This window comes from Haliotis asinina, chromosome 16 (genome assembly GCF_037392515.1).
Source record: "Haliotis asinina isolate JCU_RB_2024 chromosome 16, JCU_Hal_asi_v2, whole genome shotgun sequence".
Classification (NCBI taxonomy): Eukaryota; Metazoa; Mollusca; class Gastropoda; order Lepetellida; family Haliotidae; genus Haliotis; species Haliotis asinina.
In genome coordinates, this window is record NC_090295.1 from 10,965,647 (window position 1) to 10,979,388 (window position 13,742).

A 13,742-nucleotide genomic window follows, 5' to 3' on the forward strand; every position below is an offset into this window, starting at 1 on the left:
AATACTTTTAAGGCGATTTGATGTCATTTAAATAATTTAGTTATTGGCGGATAATAGAGTGGTTTGCACCGAAACTCTTTTATTGTCTACAAATTTGTCTGCTATGTTTTTATATCTTTTTATATTATGTCTGCGTATTTGTCGAAAAGAAATTGTACATGTTTTTAAAAGTATAAAACATGTAACGCAGCGTGTACCCTCCACAAACACACACACACTCAGTGAAACGCCAGAATTATTTAGCTTAATTACCACTTTTAGCAATATCCAATGTTCCAGCAGTATCACGGCAGGAGACACCAGAAAACGGCTGTACACACGGTACTCATGTGGGGAGTCGAATCCGGATGTTTTGCACACAGAGGGAACTTTGTACTCTCATACATCACATACGTGCACCCTGAACAATCAATAATTACTAGTGCAGCGGGTATAACATTTTCACAGCAAAACGTTTGATCCTTCCAGAACGGTAAACGGTTCGATCTTCTACCAGAACCCAGGCCTCGGTTCCCATGACATCCAGGTGCTTGACCGGCACAAGAGGGGGATATTTGACGAAACTATAGAGTTCCTGCTGCAGGCGCCGGGGGTCAACTGGAAGAAGCTTCTTGGGTCCCTTAAGATTGGCGCGTCATTCGGCGTCAACATGGAAAATCTTTTGGATTTCAAGATAGGTAAGCAGAATGTTTTGTATTTGATCCTAAACGGAGTTTTGGGGACGGCGCGGTAGTCTGTGGTTAAAGCGTTCTCCCGTCACGCCGAAGACCCTGGAAAGCCTATTTCTGGTGTCCCCTGCAGTGGTGTTATTGGAATATTGCTGAACTGCTGACAGCGGCGTAAGCTAAACTCTCGCCTCTCTCTCCCTCCCCCTTTTGTTCTTTATAATAAAACTAGTTTAATAGAAACATTCACCTGCTGAAATAACATTCATCTGTTCCTCATTTCATCAGCTGTATAAGGTTCATTATTTACCGTTTGGTCAAGTGAACTTCTTTGATGACGTTTGATGAAATAGTCTCTTGTTACGTTCCGTTTAGTCAAAATAGCTTCTCGGGTAATATTTGATGAAATAGACCCTTCTCATTTTCCGTTATGGTCAAAATAGCTCCTCGGGTAATATTGTATGAAATAGTCCCCTCTCATTTTCCGTTTGGTCAAGAACGCTTCTCTGATGACGTTTGATGAAATAATCTCTTCTCATGTTCCGTTTGGTCAAGATATCTTTTCAGGTGAGGTTTGATGATCAAGTTTCTTCTCATATACTTTCTGGTGAAATAGTTTCTTTACGTGAGATACTTTCATTGTCATGTTTCTATTGGTCTACATAACCTCTCGAGTTCTTTTTGATGAGACAGTGTCACTCTCTTTTAACGTGTGGTGAAAACAGCATCTCATGTTTCATCGTGTGAAATAGCTTTTGTGTTCTTATTCATCAAATAGTTTCTCTTGTTCCTTTGGGTGAAAAACTGTTTATCCCCACGTTCCATTCACTTGTCAAATATTTCTTTCACTTGCCCTTGCTTTTGAACCAATCCATCGAGTTTCTGTTGGCTACTCTGAGGTTATCAGTATCCATGGTAACAATAGAAAGAAGCAGTAGGTATTGGTACACTGACATCCCAAACTATAGTGAGTGAGTTTTGCTTTACGCTGCTTTTAGAATATTGCAGCAATATCTCGACGGAAACACCAGAAATGGGCTTTGAGCATTGTGTACATGTGGGGAATCGAACTCGGGTCTTCGGCATGACCAGCGAAAGCTAATACCACTAGACCACCGCACCGACCCTCAACTCACAAAATATGTCAATTCCGATCACAAAATGGGCGACGTTTCGACATATATAGATCCCAATAACAATGACCTCGAGGTTAGACAGTGACATTACAACCTATGTCGAAACATATCAAGGAGTTAGTATATCCAGAAATATTGTCCCCATTCTTCTTTCTCGTTTTTAACCGTGAAGTTGTAAAACTGATCTTTAGTAACCTATGTTTGTCGAAAGAGACTAACGGGATCGGGTGGTCAGACTCGCTGGCTTGATTTGACAAGTGTCATCGTATCTTAATTGCATTGATTGATACTCATGATGTTGATCACTGGATTGTCTGGTTCAGAATATTTTCAGACCGCCGCCATGTAGCTGGAATACTGCTGAGTATGACGTAAAACTAAACTCATTCACTTTTTCGTTTGTTGTATGTTGGTCGTCCAAACTAAAACAAATGCCAAGCTGAAAGTCAATTAAACCGTTGAATGTGTCTCTTTTTCACACCAACTTTCGTATTCAGCTCCCCTGGACGGCCACGCTAAAATAACTATCTACGATGAAGCATACGCGATGGTTCATCTCGGAGTTCTCGGTCAAAACATCGATTTCTTCAGGGCAAGGATCTGCTTCAAGGGCAGCGCTGAATACAATCTTAACGTGCTACAGGTATTACTGATTATCAGTTTCCCATTGCATGACTAAAGCAATTTGGTATCTCCTTCGTGACAACACTACATTGAAACTGCACCATAATGTTTTTGGACGTCATCGGTTTCAACTATAAGACAGTGAAATGACGTCACATCTATTCAATGAGACAGTGTTTGGTAATGGTGGGTAACACTGGTTAGTGCTAAATAGGCTATCTTCCAACTCACAGACACCCATTTCAGTCGATTGACACACACTGTATTGAAAGGTTAATTGGGGTAACACCTTCGGGTATAATGGATTCGTCCACTGTCTAGTGTGCAGAGCAAGAAGGACCTGAAAGAGGTTCGTTGCTGAGAAGTAACTTCTTTTCTCAAAATTATTTTTACTATCAATTACTGTCGAATATAAAAACCGGTTTGTCACTGAGAGGTTTCATTGTGTGAGTGTTGTTTAAGGTGTATCTCCAGATCTGCATGAGTTCCTGAAGATCAATTGTAACCGGAATCTTCGCGAGTGTGAATGTCATCTATGTCAAATAGCAAGGTCTGGTCAGATGCACTATACGATGTACTTTGACATACACAGCACACCACAATATTTCTTGTCTGCTTAATAATGACATGGTAACTTTTCAGGAATTTGATATCGACAGTATTAAGAAGCTGGTGGAGCTCTATGATAAGATCAAGGGCGACGTCGTTGACGCTATCGAAGTAGGCGTTGATCTGTTCAAAGACATCATCAAGGGCGATCCGTCCATTGGGGAGATGGTGGACGAGTTCAAGCAGGCGCTAGAAGAATTGCCCGAGAAGGTGAGTTGGGAACAGGAAGGCTATAAGCAGTGAGTGAGTGAGTGAGTGAGTGAGTGAGTGAGTGAGTGAGTGAGTGAGTGAGTGAGTGAGTGAGTGAGTGAGTGAGTGAGTGAGTGAGTGAGTGAGTGAGTGAGTGAGTGAGTGAGTGAGTTTTCATGCCGCCTTCAGCAATATTACAGCATTGTCACGGCGGGGACACCAGAATGGGATAGGCCATAGGATGCCGTTGTTCAAAGCGATCTTAGCGCTAAGGTGACCATAACAGGGTTAAAGTAGTCTTAGAGCTAAGGTTCTTTTGTACAACGGCCCACTGGTCTTTACTGTGACTGGCCTACCCGCTGACTCGCTTTGCACTGCACTGAGCAGATGACGGAAGCAGGATGGGGGGCGAACGGTTGTGGATGAAATTGGTGACAGGTTGGACAAGTGGATGACGAAAAGTCACCTGTGATAGTGTGGAGGCTGGTTTCTTTGCGAAACTTAAATTAACCATTACAGAGTTGTGTTTAAGATTGGCTTTTACGTCGTTCTAAACAATATTCCAGTAATACATAATAGAGTGAAGAAACGTTCTTGTTGGAAACTGCATTTATTTGACTTTTTATGTGAGTAATACATAAGTGTATTGCATTCGTCATTGCCAGTGTCGAAATGAATGATGATATAAAACGGATTAAAATCTGATAATTTATGAGAAACCATTCAGTGATGCAGGTTTGGAAAATCTTCACTGAGAGTCAATTTTACGATTCCGACGATATCAGAGACATGTGTTTATGAATCACGACCAAACATTGACGATATCAGATGTTTGTGAAAGCAAAACCGCGCACTGCAAACCAACAATAATAATCGGTACAAACCTGGTATTCAAGGTCAGAATCACTGTGTTCTGATACATATAAGGGACACAACTCTGGACTGTCTGACTCGGCATCTGAAGCTACAGGGACACTTGTGTAAGCAGTTGACGATCGTAAAAACGTGTAAACCATGATCACTGATCCACTTTGGTTAATTACCACAGGTAGTGGAGGTTGGGAAGAAATCAGCACTGGCCATGGCAGCGATGGGTGAGATTGACGAGGAACAGTTACCTCCCTTTATTCGGCCCACGAGGAACCTCATTGTCAAGGTCACTAATCTGTACAAAGACATCAAAGGGGCCGTCATGACGTTCTACAATGTGAGTTGAAAGTTTTCAACTTTCAGGGTATTTTCAGGTTTAAGAACTGATGACCGGTCGCCAAACATCATGTTCCAGAGTGGTTTGACAATGAGAGTGTTTTGACAATGAGAACTTGGATCTGTATTTATATGGACAGTTATCTGACGGTGATGATTAATCATATGTCATTATTTGCTTATATTTACCTCAAGATATAAAACCAATATGATACTATTTGAGAGGAAGGATAAGAGGCACCAAATACCAGTGAAATAATTTGTGGAAAAAATAACCATCATTGTACTCACACATGAGAAATTCCTGAAAAAAAGATATACAAGGTCTACAATACACATTCATGACGTTGGTGGAAACTCTCTTAAAGTCATGGCCACGCCCTTCCTCCCCTTCAGACGCTGATGGAGACTATCACCGTCGTCATCCCACGGGCCGGAGAACAGATTTTCAAGTCAATCAAAACTATCGTCGACGGCTTCAAGAACTTCAACAACGACCCGAAGCAAGCTATATCTGGTATCGCTGGCAATGTTATAACGTGAGTTAAGACGTCAAAATAATTACGTTAAAATGTCCCCAGCATTCTTTGTTCAGTAACATGACAAGAAAATTGGAATAATATCCTTACATTCCTGAGTTATCATCAGTTCGAGATAATCGGAGGTTCGACCATATTGTGAACAAGTATTCGAGCGAGGTATGTATGTATGTATGTAGTGTGTGTGTGTGTGTGTGTGTGTGTGTGTGTGTGTGTGTGTGTGTGTGTGTGTCTGTGTGTGTGTCTGTATGCATGCATGCACGCAGACAGAGAACATGTCCCCGTGGTTCCAAGACACTTGCCACAGTTGTCCGAGAGCAAACTTGAAATAACCGATTGCCCTATCTACCTGACGACCTATTTTTGTCCACAGGATTGGTATGGAAGTGAAGAATCTGGTCGAGGCCATCAACAAAACAAAGCAAGCTTGTTTCTTCTTGAAAAGTAAGCATGGCATGGGTAGTTCGACGTCATGTCATTGTTGTACAGCGCTTATATATACGTTATTGTGTGCACGTGCATGTGCGTTACACCTATACCACACATGGTATAGACGTGCAGCTATAACTAGGACGTGATTAGTCGTCATAAAGAGATGTAGTTTACTAGTAGGAGATGCACATTGACCACGAAATGTAATGTGCTTGTGCGAAATGCTACATCAGTTTAAGTCAAAGACAATGAACACATGTGAGTGAGGTTAATTTTACACCACACCCAGCAACATTCCAGCTACATGGGGCGGTTTGTAAATAACAGACAATCCAGTGATCAACAGAATGAGCATCGATGTACGCTGTTAGGGTACGAGGCCATGTATCAAGCCACCGGATCCCATTTGTCGCCTCTTAAGACAAGTATGGGTTATAGAAGATCAATCTACCCCGCATGTTCACAGGTCTGATGATATATCAGTAGCTGTTGACTTTGTCGACAAGACCTTCTTATCATTCAATGAATGTCATTTTCAAAAGCATTCCACTTCAATCACGAAGCGTTACACTTTGATTAACTCTACGAACAAGTTCGCGGTGCTGACAACCCTTTAAATCATGGTCTTACGACCAATCAGATGGTAATTAAATGGCGATGATGATGATGATGATGATGATGATGATGATGATATTTTATTTTCTCAGAGGAGAAGCCCTACTGGTGGGACCTTCGCGGTCAGATATCCGAAATAAGAGCAATGGCGTCTAATGCCACATCCGCCCTCAAGACAGGAGGGTCAGCGTGGGTCAACGAAGTGGTCAAGGGAAAGAAGGACCCAATTGCCGAGTTTACTAAAGGGAAAACTACCATGGTGAGTCTGACAGAACCAAGTTCCACAAACACTGCAATGACGAGCATAATAATAATTGTTTCTTATTATGAGATCACATAGGTGAAGCAGTGGTTTCATCACGGTCAAGTCTCGGGTTCGATTCCGGAGATTTTGCTCTCGTCCCTTCCACAATACTGCTCGCTTGGCTAGTCACCCTGTCGTCTCCTCCAACCACTGGTTCAGCTGGTTCTTACCCAGTCACATGACCTTTGCAGGCCGAGCAGAAGCAGGTGGTCATTGACATTGTAGCAGGCATCGTGGACGACATCCTGGCTCCTCTTGATGGCCTCAAGAACCTAGGCGGGAGGTTCGTGGAGACATACGAGAAAGTGTTCAAAGTCGTGCAAGACATCAAAGAAGCTTTCGACGCTCTTCGAGAAGGGTGAGTGACGACTGTAGATCCTCCTTAACCAAGATCTTCAACTTTTCAACCACTTCTGGATGGAGGTGTTTCCAATTTCAAAGATAATTTGGTTGTATGATTCTCCACTGCTGAACATCGGAATTAAGAAGGATTAACAAGGTTCTAAAGAAAATTTCGTTCATGGTTCCCCACTTCTGGGAGTCGGAATTAACAAGAGTTGATTAATACAGTTCCAGTGAATGGATTTCCCAAGTTGGTTTAATTCTTGAAGTAACTGAAACATTTTATATGCATATATCTCTGAATGAATAGAGTGTGGAATTATCAAATATGGTTTGGAAGGGCTTAAGAGATGTGATTCAATAAACAGATCCTCCTCCTATACACATTTCGATTTCTTTCTCTTTGGTTCGATTATTTTCTCGTAATTGCGATTATTTTCCTGAACATGATAAACATACATTTAGATTAATACACGAGCGTGTTAATTTCTTTCTTATCCATTTGTATCTAACTTTTTATTTCTAAACAGCTCCACGTGAAACGAAATCAGCTGTTGTCGCTTGACGTAGAGGTCAAGGTCGCGTAAGAATAGTGATACGGCACTATGGACGCAAACTCCCTGTGTAATGCTACTAAGAAAAGAGCGCGACATAGTGACTAGCTACTCTTGCGCGAAGACAAAAAATGCAAACACGTTTTGAATTGAAATTTAATCTTTATCAACCTATGTAACTGTAGAAATTGTCAAACTGTCCCATTGTGAATGGGAAAGATATTCGTCGTCAGAAGTGTCACTGAGAGGAGAGCGAGCAACACGGCGAAGTTTTGTAACGGGCTCGGTCTCACTCACTGCCAATATTGATGTGGAATGTCCCCCCGTATATTGGACCTCCGAAGATAGTGTGAACAGCATCACTAGACAAGGCTTTGCTTGTGTTTGTGTACGACATGCATTGGGATGTTAGATTTACTTCGGACAAAGTGCCGATGACGGAACGCTTGAAGACGCGCGACGCGAGCTTGGAGTGAGTGAATGAGTGAGTTTAGTTTTACACCGCACTCAGCAGTAAGACAGGTTGATTTCCGGTCGAAGACACAGGGGCTTTCATTGCTGAAAATTAAAACATCTTGGGTCCAACAAGCCTACACTGATATCCATGTATGTGCTATTTTCAGCAATACAAGCCCCTGTGGTCGAAGACAACAGATTTCCCACTTCTCCAGTGTTGTGCATCAGGCAGGCGTGAATAATTGTTCACACTCTGTACATTTTTATGTCTAGACACATGCATGATTTGCGTTGGGGCTACCTTATTTTCCTGCAACTTCTGAATCAAATGTTTGCGAGCACAGTAATTGGTTAGCCGTTTGTAGCCATGCAGTGATGTGTGCGCCACTTGTCATCCTTTTCATTATCGAGCCGAGTTTATTTTTACCTTCTCTTGAAATCTCGTAGCAATAAACACGTTGCGTGAAAAATTGTTTGTTCGTAACATTTTGTATTTGATAGAATTTCACTGAACATTCGTAGTGAATTTGCAGTAAAAAGTTATGAATGAAAAAAGTAGTTCCATATTCCAATGGTGTCATGGTCGGATAACTGACCAATGAAAGTCATTTTAGGGTTTATTACATGTGTGCAACATATAATTTTAATGTTCTCGGTTATGTTTCACTGTATGGATAATGAAGTCATGTACATCACTTAAAGTTAACCTCGAACAGTTACTAATACTCTACCTTTTGACATTATTACGGGTATACCTAGGAAATTATTATTCAATGAACACTTCCAAAAACACGTTTTTGTAAAAATATTATTGACCATCGTTTTACCAATCATCACCGTCAAAGAGAGAAGAGACTCTTGACTGAACATATTTCTTCTAGGTACCGAACTGCGCGTTCCCTGATTGATCGTGTATTTGGACCCAAGTGCCACAAGGACTTCCCTCGTACCCTCAGACAGACAGGGGGTGGCTGTGACGGGCATGGAAGTTACCCCTCCCGCCTACAGAATGGGAAACCAGAGTACGACAACGACGGTGTGGACGTAACCATCATGAAAGGCAAATCTGTAAGTAGCTGTTTTTTAGCAAAAAATTAAACCATGTTTAACCAGGCCATGAAAGCTCCATCTGTTTGTTACTTATTTATCGCAGCATTCAGCAACAATCCAGATATAGGGCTAACAAAACGAATCCACAGGAGACAATCCAGTGATCAACAACATGAGCATTGATCTACACAAATAGGATACGATGATATGTTCACACATCAGCTAGCCGGTCCACCCCATCTTGTTAAACACCTCTTACCACAAGCATGGGTTACTTATGAACACTTCTGACCCATTCACAGTCGGATATGTAGCAAGCTGTCACTTTTATTATATTCATGAGGAAGAGTGTTTTGCCCTTAAAGATAATGATATACCGGTAAAGTGTGAGGACAATGTGCCCCTAAAATGTGTCAACCATTTATCTGAATGGATACCGTCTTTCCTCTGTTAAAGGTGGTCGCCCCCTTCCCAGGAATAATCATGCTATCCAGCAAACCGAATGAAGTGGTCATCAAAGCGACTGGAGGCTCCCTCAAGAACACCGACATCATCCTCTCCAACGTCAAGCCCAATGCCACCATTCAACATCCAGACGACAGCCTTTATGTGGACAACCAGGTCAGGGAGTGTTGTGTGATGTATATGTTACAGATTGTCAAATCAGCCAATTCCTGCAATGACTAAGATCACCCATTTTGCATCATTTGTGGAACAATAATCTATTTGCTGAAGTGATTTCGTGAAATTACACTCAATAACTTGATCCACAAAGGTGGATCACAATTTCAACAACACTTATTGTCACTAACACTTAAAACTATTGTAGCAGCGACTGTTGCACTCAGCTTGGCTTTGAGGCATTTACACCTGTTTGTTTGACACTTGCTGTGTCCAGAGCAGTCACACCTCACAAACCCCTGTCTACCACAAATAGATGAAATGAAATTTCATAAACTCACCGAAGTTTATGATTGTTGTTACGCAAAATGTCGCGAAATGGCCAACCCACTTGTTCATTTCACGAAATGACTGAAATGTTCAACATATCAACGGTAACATATCGATGGTTACACTTTGAGTATGTCGCGTTTAACAATATTCCAGCAATATCACTGCACAGGACACCATAAATGGACTTCACACATTGTAACCACATAGAGAATCGAACCTCGGTTTTTCGTCATGACAAACTAAGGCTTTAACCACTAAACTACCCCGCTGCCCTAAGGCTCTTTTAAAGAGTTTATGAGTGATTACGGTTTTATTCAGCTCTTGGCAATTTAGGTGGGGATACCATAATGGGGTGCCATTCATTGTTTCCCTATGGGGACGTAAACATGGGGGAACAAGCCAACACTTTAACCACTGGACTACCCCCATGCTTTTTCGATTGTAAAACTTTCCTATACTTGAACACCTGTGCGATTCTCAATGCTAACCAGAAGGTGGAAGTGAAGTTGAAAACAAAGAAAGTGTGAACAATAGCTTGATTTCAGAAAACTGTCCCTGCTGGTTTTACGTTTCATCGTTTTTTGTCCAAAAAAAAAGTACAGTCTATCTATCGGACATATGTTATACGTGAATGAGATCTTTAAGTTACTATTGTATTTAGTTCTTATTTTGCTTGCAAGGATAAGTCAAGACAATGGGGTTTTTTTTTGAAAAATACTAACTTATTAAAAATGCAAGCAATATTTGGACATGTACTTGTGAAGGAGTGTGTGTTGTTGTCTTATGGAATACAGAATATAAACAAAGTTATAAATACAATAACAAATTCCACTTCCATAATTCTATATCCATTGTACACTGACTGTATCATACATGTGAAGGTCCGGTTAGAATATTGGCCATCAGTAACCTATGCATGTCATAAGAGGCGACTAACAGGGTCGGGTGGTCAGTCTCGCTGACTTTGTTGACACATGTCGGTTTCCAATTGCGCAGATCGATGCTCGTGTTGTTGATCACTAGATTGCCTGGTCCAAATTTGATTATTTACAGACCGTCACCATATAGCTGGAATGTTGCTGAGTGCAGCGTAAAATTAAAGTCACTCACTCGCTGACTTTATCATAAGAGTGGATTTATCAAATACCTGTGATGCTAAATGCTAAAGGTTAAAAGGTGAGCGTATCCTGCTCAATCAGTGAAATCTTCACAAACACAGGCAAGTCAGCTGTCAGATATACATATATCTATGCAATGATTGCAATTCGCACATTTTGAAGTATTAAATATATGTCATTTTTGATACACAGGTGGTAGCTGGCCAGGTGATTGGGGTGGCCACGGAATCAGGGTGCGGCAGCAACAACCATATCCACTTCGCTATGCGACGTCCTGGTGGTCCTGTGGACCCAACACGATTCCTGGAGCCTCGTATACCCGAGATACCAAAGTGGGTCCAGGATTGTGATGATTACAAGCTGGTCTTTAAGGTATGATGATGATGATGATGATGATGATGATGATTATGATAAGTCTGTGACAATCCACACTTTTCTTTGTATTAAGTAGTGGGTGGTTAAACCAAGCAAGCTCATTGCCACTTCAAAAACTTTAGTGTTGGTGCTCATGCTATCAACCACTTGTTTATATTATCACATCCCGTGGATATCCGGCTTAGAACTGATCTTACATAACCCATTCTAATGTTATCAGGTGGTCGGACTTGCCGACTTGGTTGACACATGTCACCGTATCCCAAATGCGTAAATCGATGCTCATGCTGTTGATCAGTGGATTGTCTGGTCAAGTTTCGATATTTACAGATCGCTGCCATATAGCTGGATAACCTCTGAATGTGGCATAAAACAAACCCCACTTATGTATATTGTCACATCGTTGATGAGCTGGGCATAAAAACCCATTCAGTCAAGCACAATCCATTCACTCTCATATCTGGACAAATCGTATCACAAATGCCATCGCCACATATATTGAGGAGAGAGGCATTCATTGACCCTACTATCTTTCCTGTACAGTTTGAGACTGTCTCGGCTGGGTCCATCATTGGCTTGCTGGGTAAGGACGAGAATGACACCAGTCCCGAGAGAAAGGGGGAGGTAATCGACAATCCTCCCAACGTTGACCCAAGCAAGGATCCTTCCAAAATCCTGAGTGCGGCAAACAGTAAGTAAAAGTGCATATCGGTCTCTGCATTGTAAACAACTGTGACTGGTGAATGGTTGAACTGAAGCATAGGCAGATCCAAAGGGAGGGGGGCTGGGTTCCGCTCTTAACTTTAGGACGTTACGACACATCGTAACTAGATACGCGTACAAATGTCGTAGCACTATGAATGCTTTGTTGATCGGGACCATGGTCGTAGACAAAGATAAATAAATACATAAATAGCAATGTGTAAACGCGTGTTCGTGTCCATACAGCATTCAAGCAAAGCACGTAGCTGTGCAGTTGGTGCTGTTGCAAGATCAAGTCCATCACAGACTCTTTAAAAGGCTACATGTACACGTGTTTCAGATCAGCCCGACTCTTTCTACCAGAAACAGAAGACAAAGAAGACCGAGGTAGATAACAAAGCCAGCAAAACAAATGATACTGGTGAGTTGGTGTATGGGTGTTTTGGTGAATGAATGTTGTTGACTGCTGCTTTTAGCAATATCAGAACAATATAATGACCGAAACATATTATAGCACATGAAGAAATGAAGCCGATCCTTTGGCCTGAACCCGTGAAAATCTGGGTCAGAATTGGTCTTCAGCATCCCATGCTTGTTGTGAGAGGCGTCTAAAGGGATTGGTGATCAGGCTTGCCAACTTGGTTGACACATCACAGTATCCAAGTTGCGTAGATCAATGCTCGTGCTGTTGATCAGTGGATTGTCTGGTCCAGACTTGATCAATTACAGACCGCTGCCATGTAGCTGGAATATTGCCAAATCGGCATGCACGTAAGCTACCATAACACAACACAACCTACCACCAGTATTACTGGATGCAGTGTAAAACTAAACTCACTCACTCACTTTGACCTGAAGACATGTGTCTTTCACTTTTACTTTCGATTTACAAGAAACATCCTCATTAGACATTACCAAATGTCAGAAATGTTTTTGATAAGTACAATGACAAATGTATGTGGTTAATCCATTTTCTAGCACTGAAGGCCTTGTTCAAAAAACCTGCCGCCTTTATGAAGAAGTTCTCGGTGAGGAACCTGAAGCTGGGAGCGTTGCTTGACATAGTGGGGATACTTGGTCTGGACGATAGCCAGCGCAAAATGGCGGATGTCATCACCCTCATCAAGGTCAGGGTCACTTACGTGAGATTTGTCAAGATAATATGGTTATAATAGCCTTGATGAGTGAGAGACAGCAACAAACAGATTTGTACAGATCATTAGTGAAATCAGTGCCGAAGAGGTTAGTACTTGGTATTCTGGTCGGGACACAAATAACTTATGAATAAATGAACAAGGTTTGGTTTATGAGACACCTTGAAAAAGTGCTTGACATAAACATTGAAAAAACAATGGATTGAGTTGCCTCCCTTTGACCAATAGGCACGGTAACCTATAGGTGAGACCAATAACCGTCCATTGATGATTGACACTGTCCGCCCAAACTTGTAAGTATACATTGCAAACCGAATATTGTGGAACAGTGAACGAATTTGGTACAAAAAATCACTTGCCTGCTCATTGACTTGGAGTTGGAAGCACGGGACTGCCACACCCTGTAACACCCAAATTTCACAAATTTGAAGGTTATAATGTATTGTGATTCGTTTGTAAATGTTGTAATGCTGAATTTCAAACTAATATTATTCACTTGTTTCATTTTTGTGTATGGATGAAAAGTGGTAGAAATATATCCCTATGTTACCCCGTAACTTCGAGCTGTCAAATAGAAATGCATAAACGCATTTCTTTGATGACGTCATTCGGGTAGGAACTTCAACGTGGAACGCAGTTTACAAGCTGTCACGTTGTCTCGGACGAAGTGATTATGATATGGCACGAACATGGCGTGTTTGGGGCACACTTCATCCCT

At 41.6% G+C, this 13,742-nt stretch overlaps 1 protein-coding gene across 1 annotated transcript in view; it reads left to right on the top strand.

Annotated features, from left to right (window-relative positions):
- The window catches only part of LOC137268211 (uncharacterized), a 138,883-nt gene that overhangs the window by 23,455 nt on the left and 101,686 nt on the right, over nucleotides 1-13,742 (top strand). The window contains exons 16-29 of the mRNA XM_067802752.1: nucleotides 469-677; nucleotides 2,299-2,444; nucleotides 3,068-3,244; nucleotides 4,272-4,430; nucleotides 4,826-4,968; nucleotides 5,342-5,412; nucleotides 6,108-6,274; nucleotides 6,511-6,677; nucleotides 8,553-8,739; nucleotides 9,178-9,342; nucleotides 10,986-11,165; nucleotides 11,712-11,859; nucleotides 12,211-12,291; nucleotides 12,849-12,997. Of these exons, the coding sequence (XP_067658853.1) occupies nucleotides 469-677; nucleotides 2,299-2,444; nucleotides 3,068-3,244; nucleotides 4,272-4,430; nucleotides 4,826-4,968; nucleotides 5,342-5,412; nucleotides 6,108-6,274; nucleotides 6,511-6,677; nucleotides 8,553-8,739; nucleotides 9,178-9,342; nucleotides 10,986-11,165; nucleotides 11,712-11,859; nucleotides 12,211-12,291; nucleotides 12,849-12,997 (2,149 nt within the window). The remainder of the gene's footprint in view (nucleotides 1-468; nucleotides 678-2,298; nucleotides 2,445-3,067; nucleotides 3,245-4,271; nucleotides 4,431-4,825; nucleotides 4,969-5,341; nucleotides 5,413-6,107; nucleotides 6,275-6,510; nucleotides 6,678-8,552; nucleotides 8,740-9,177; nucleotides 9,343-10,985; nucleotides 11,166-11,711; nucleotides 11,860-12,210; nucleotides 12,292-12,848; nucleotides 12,998-13,742) is intronic.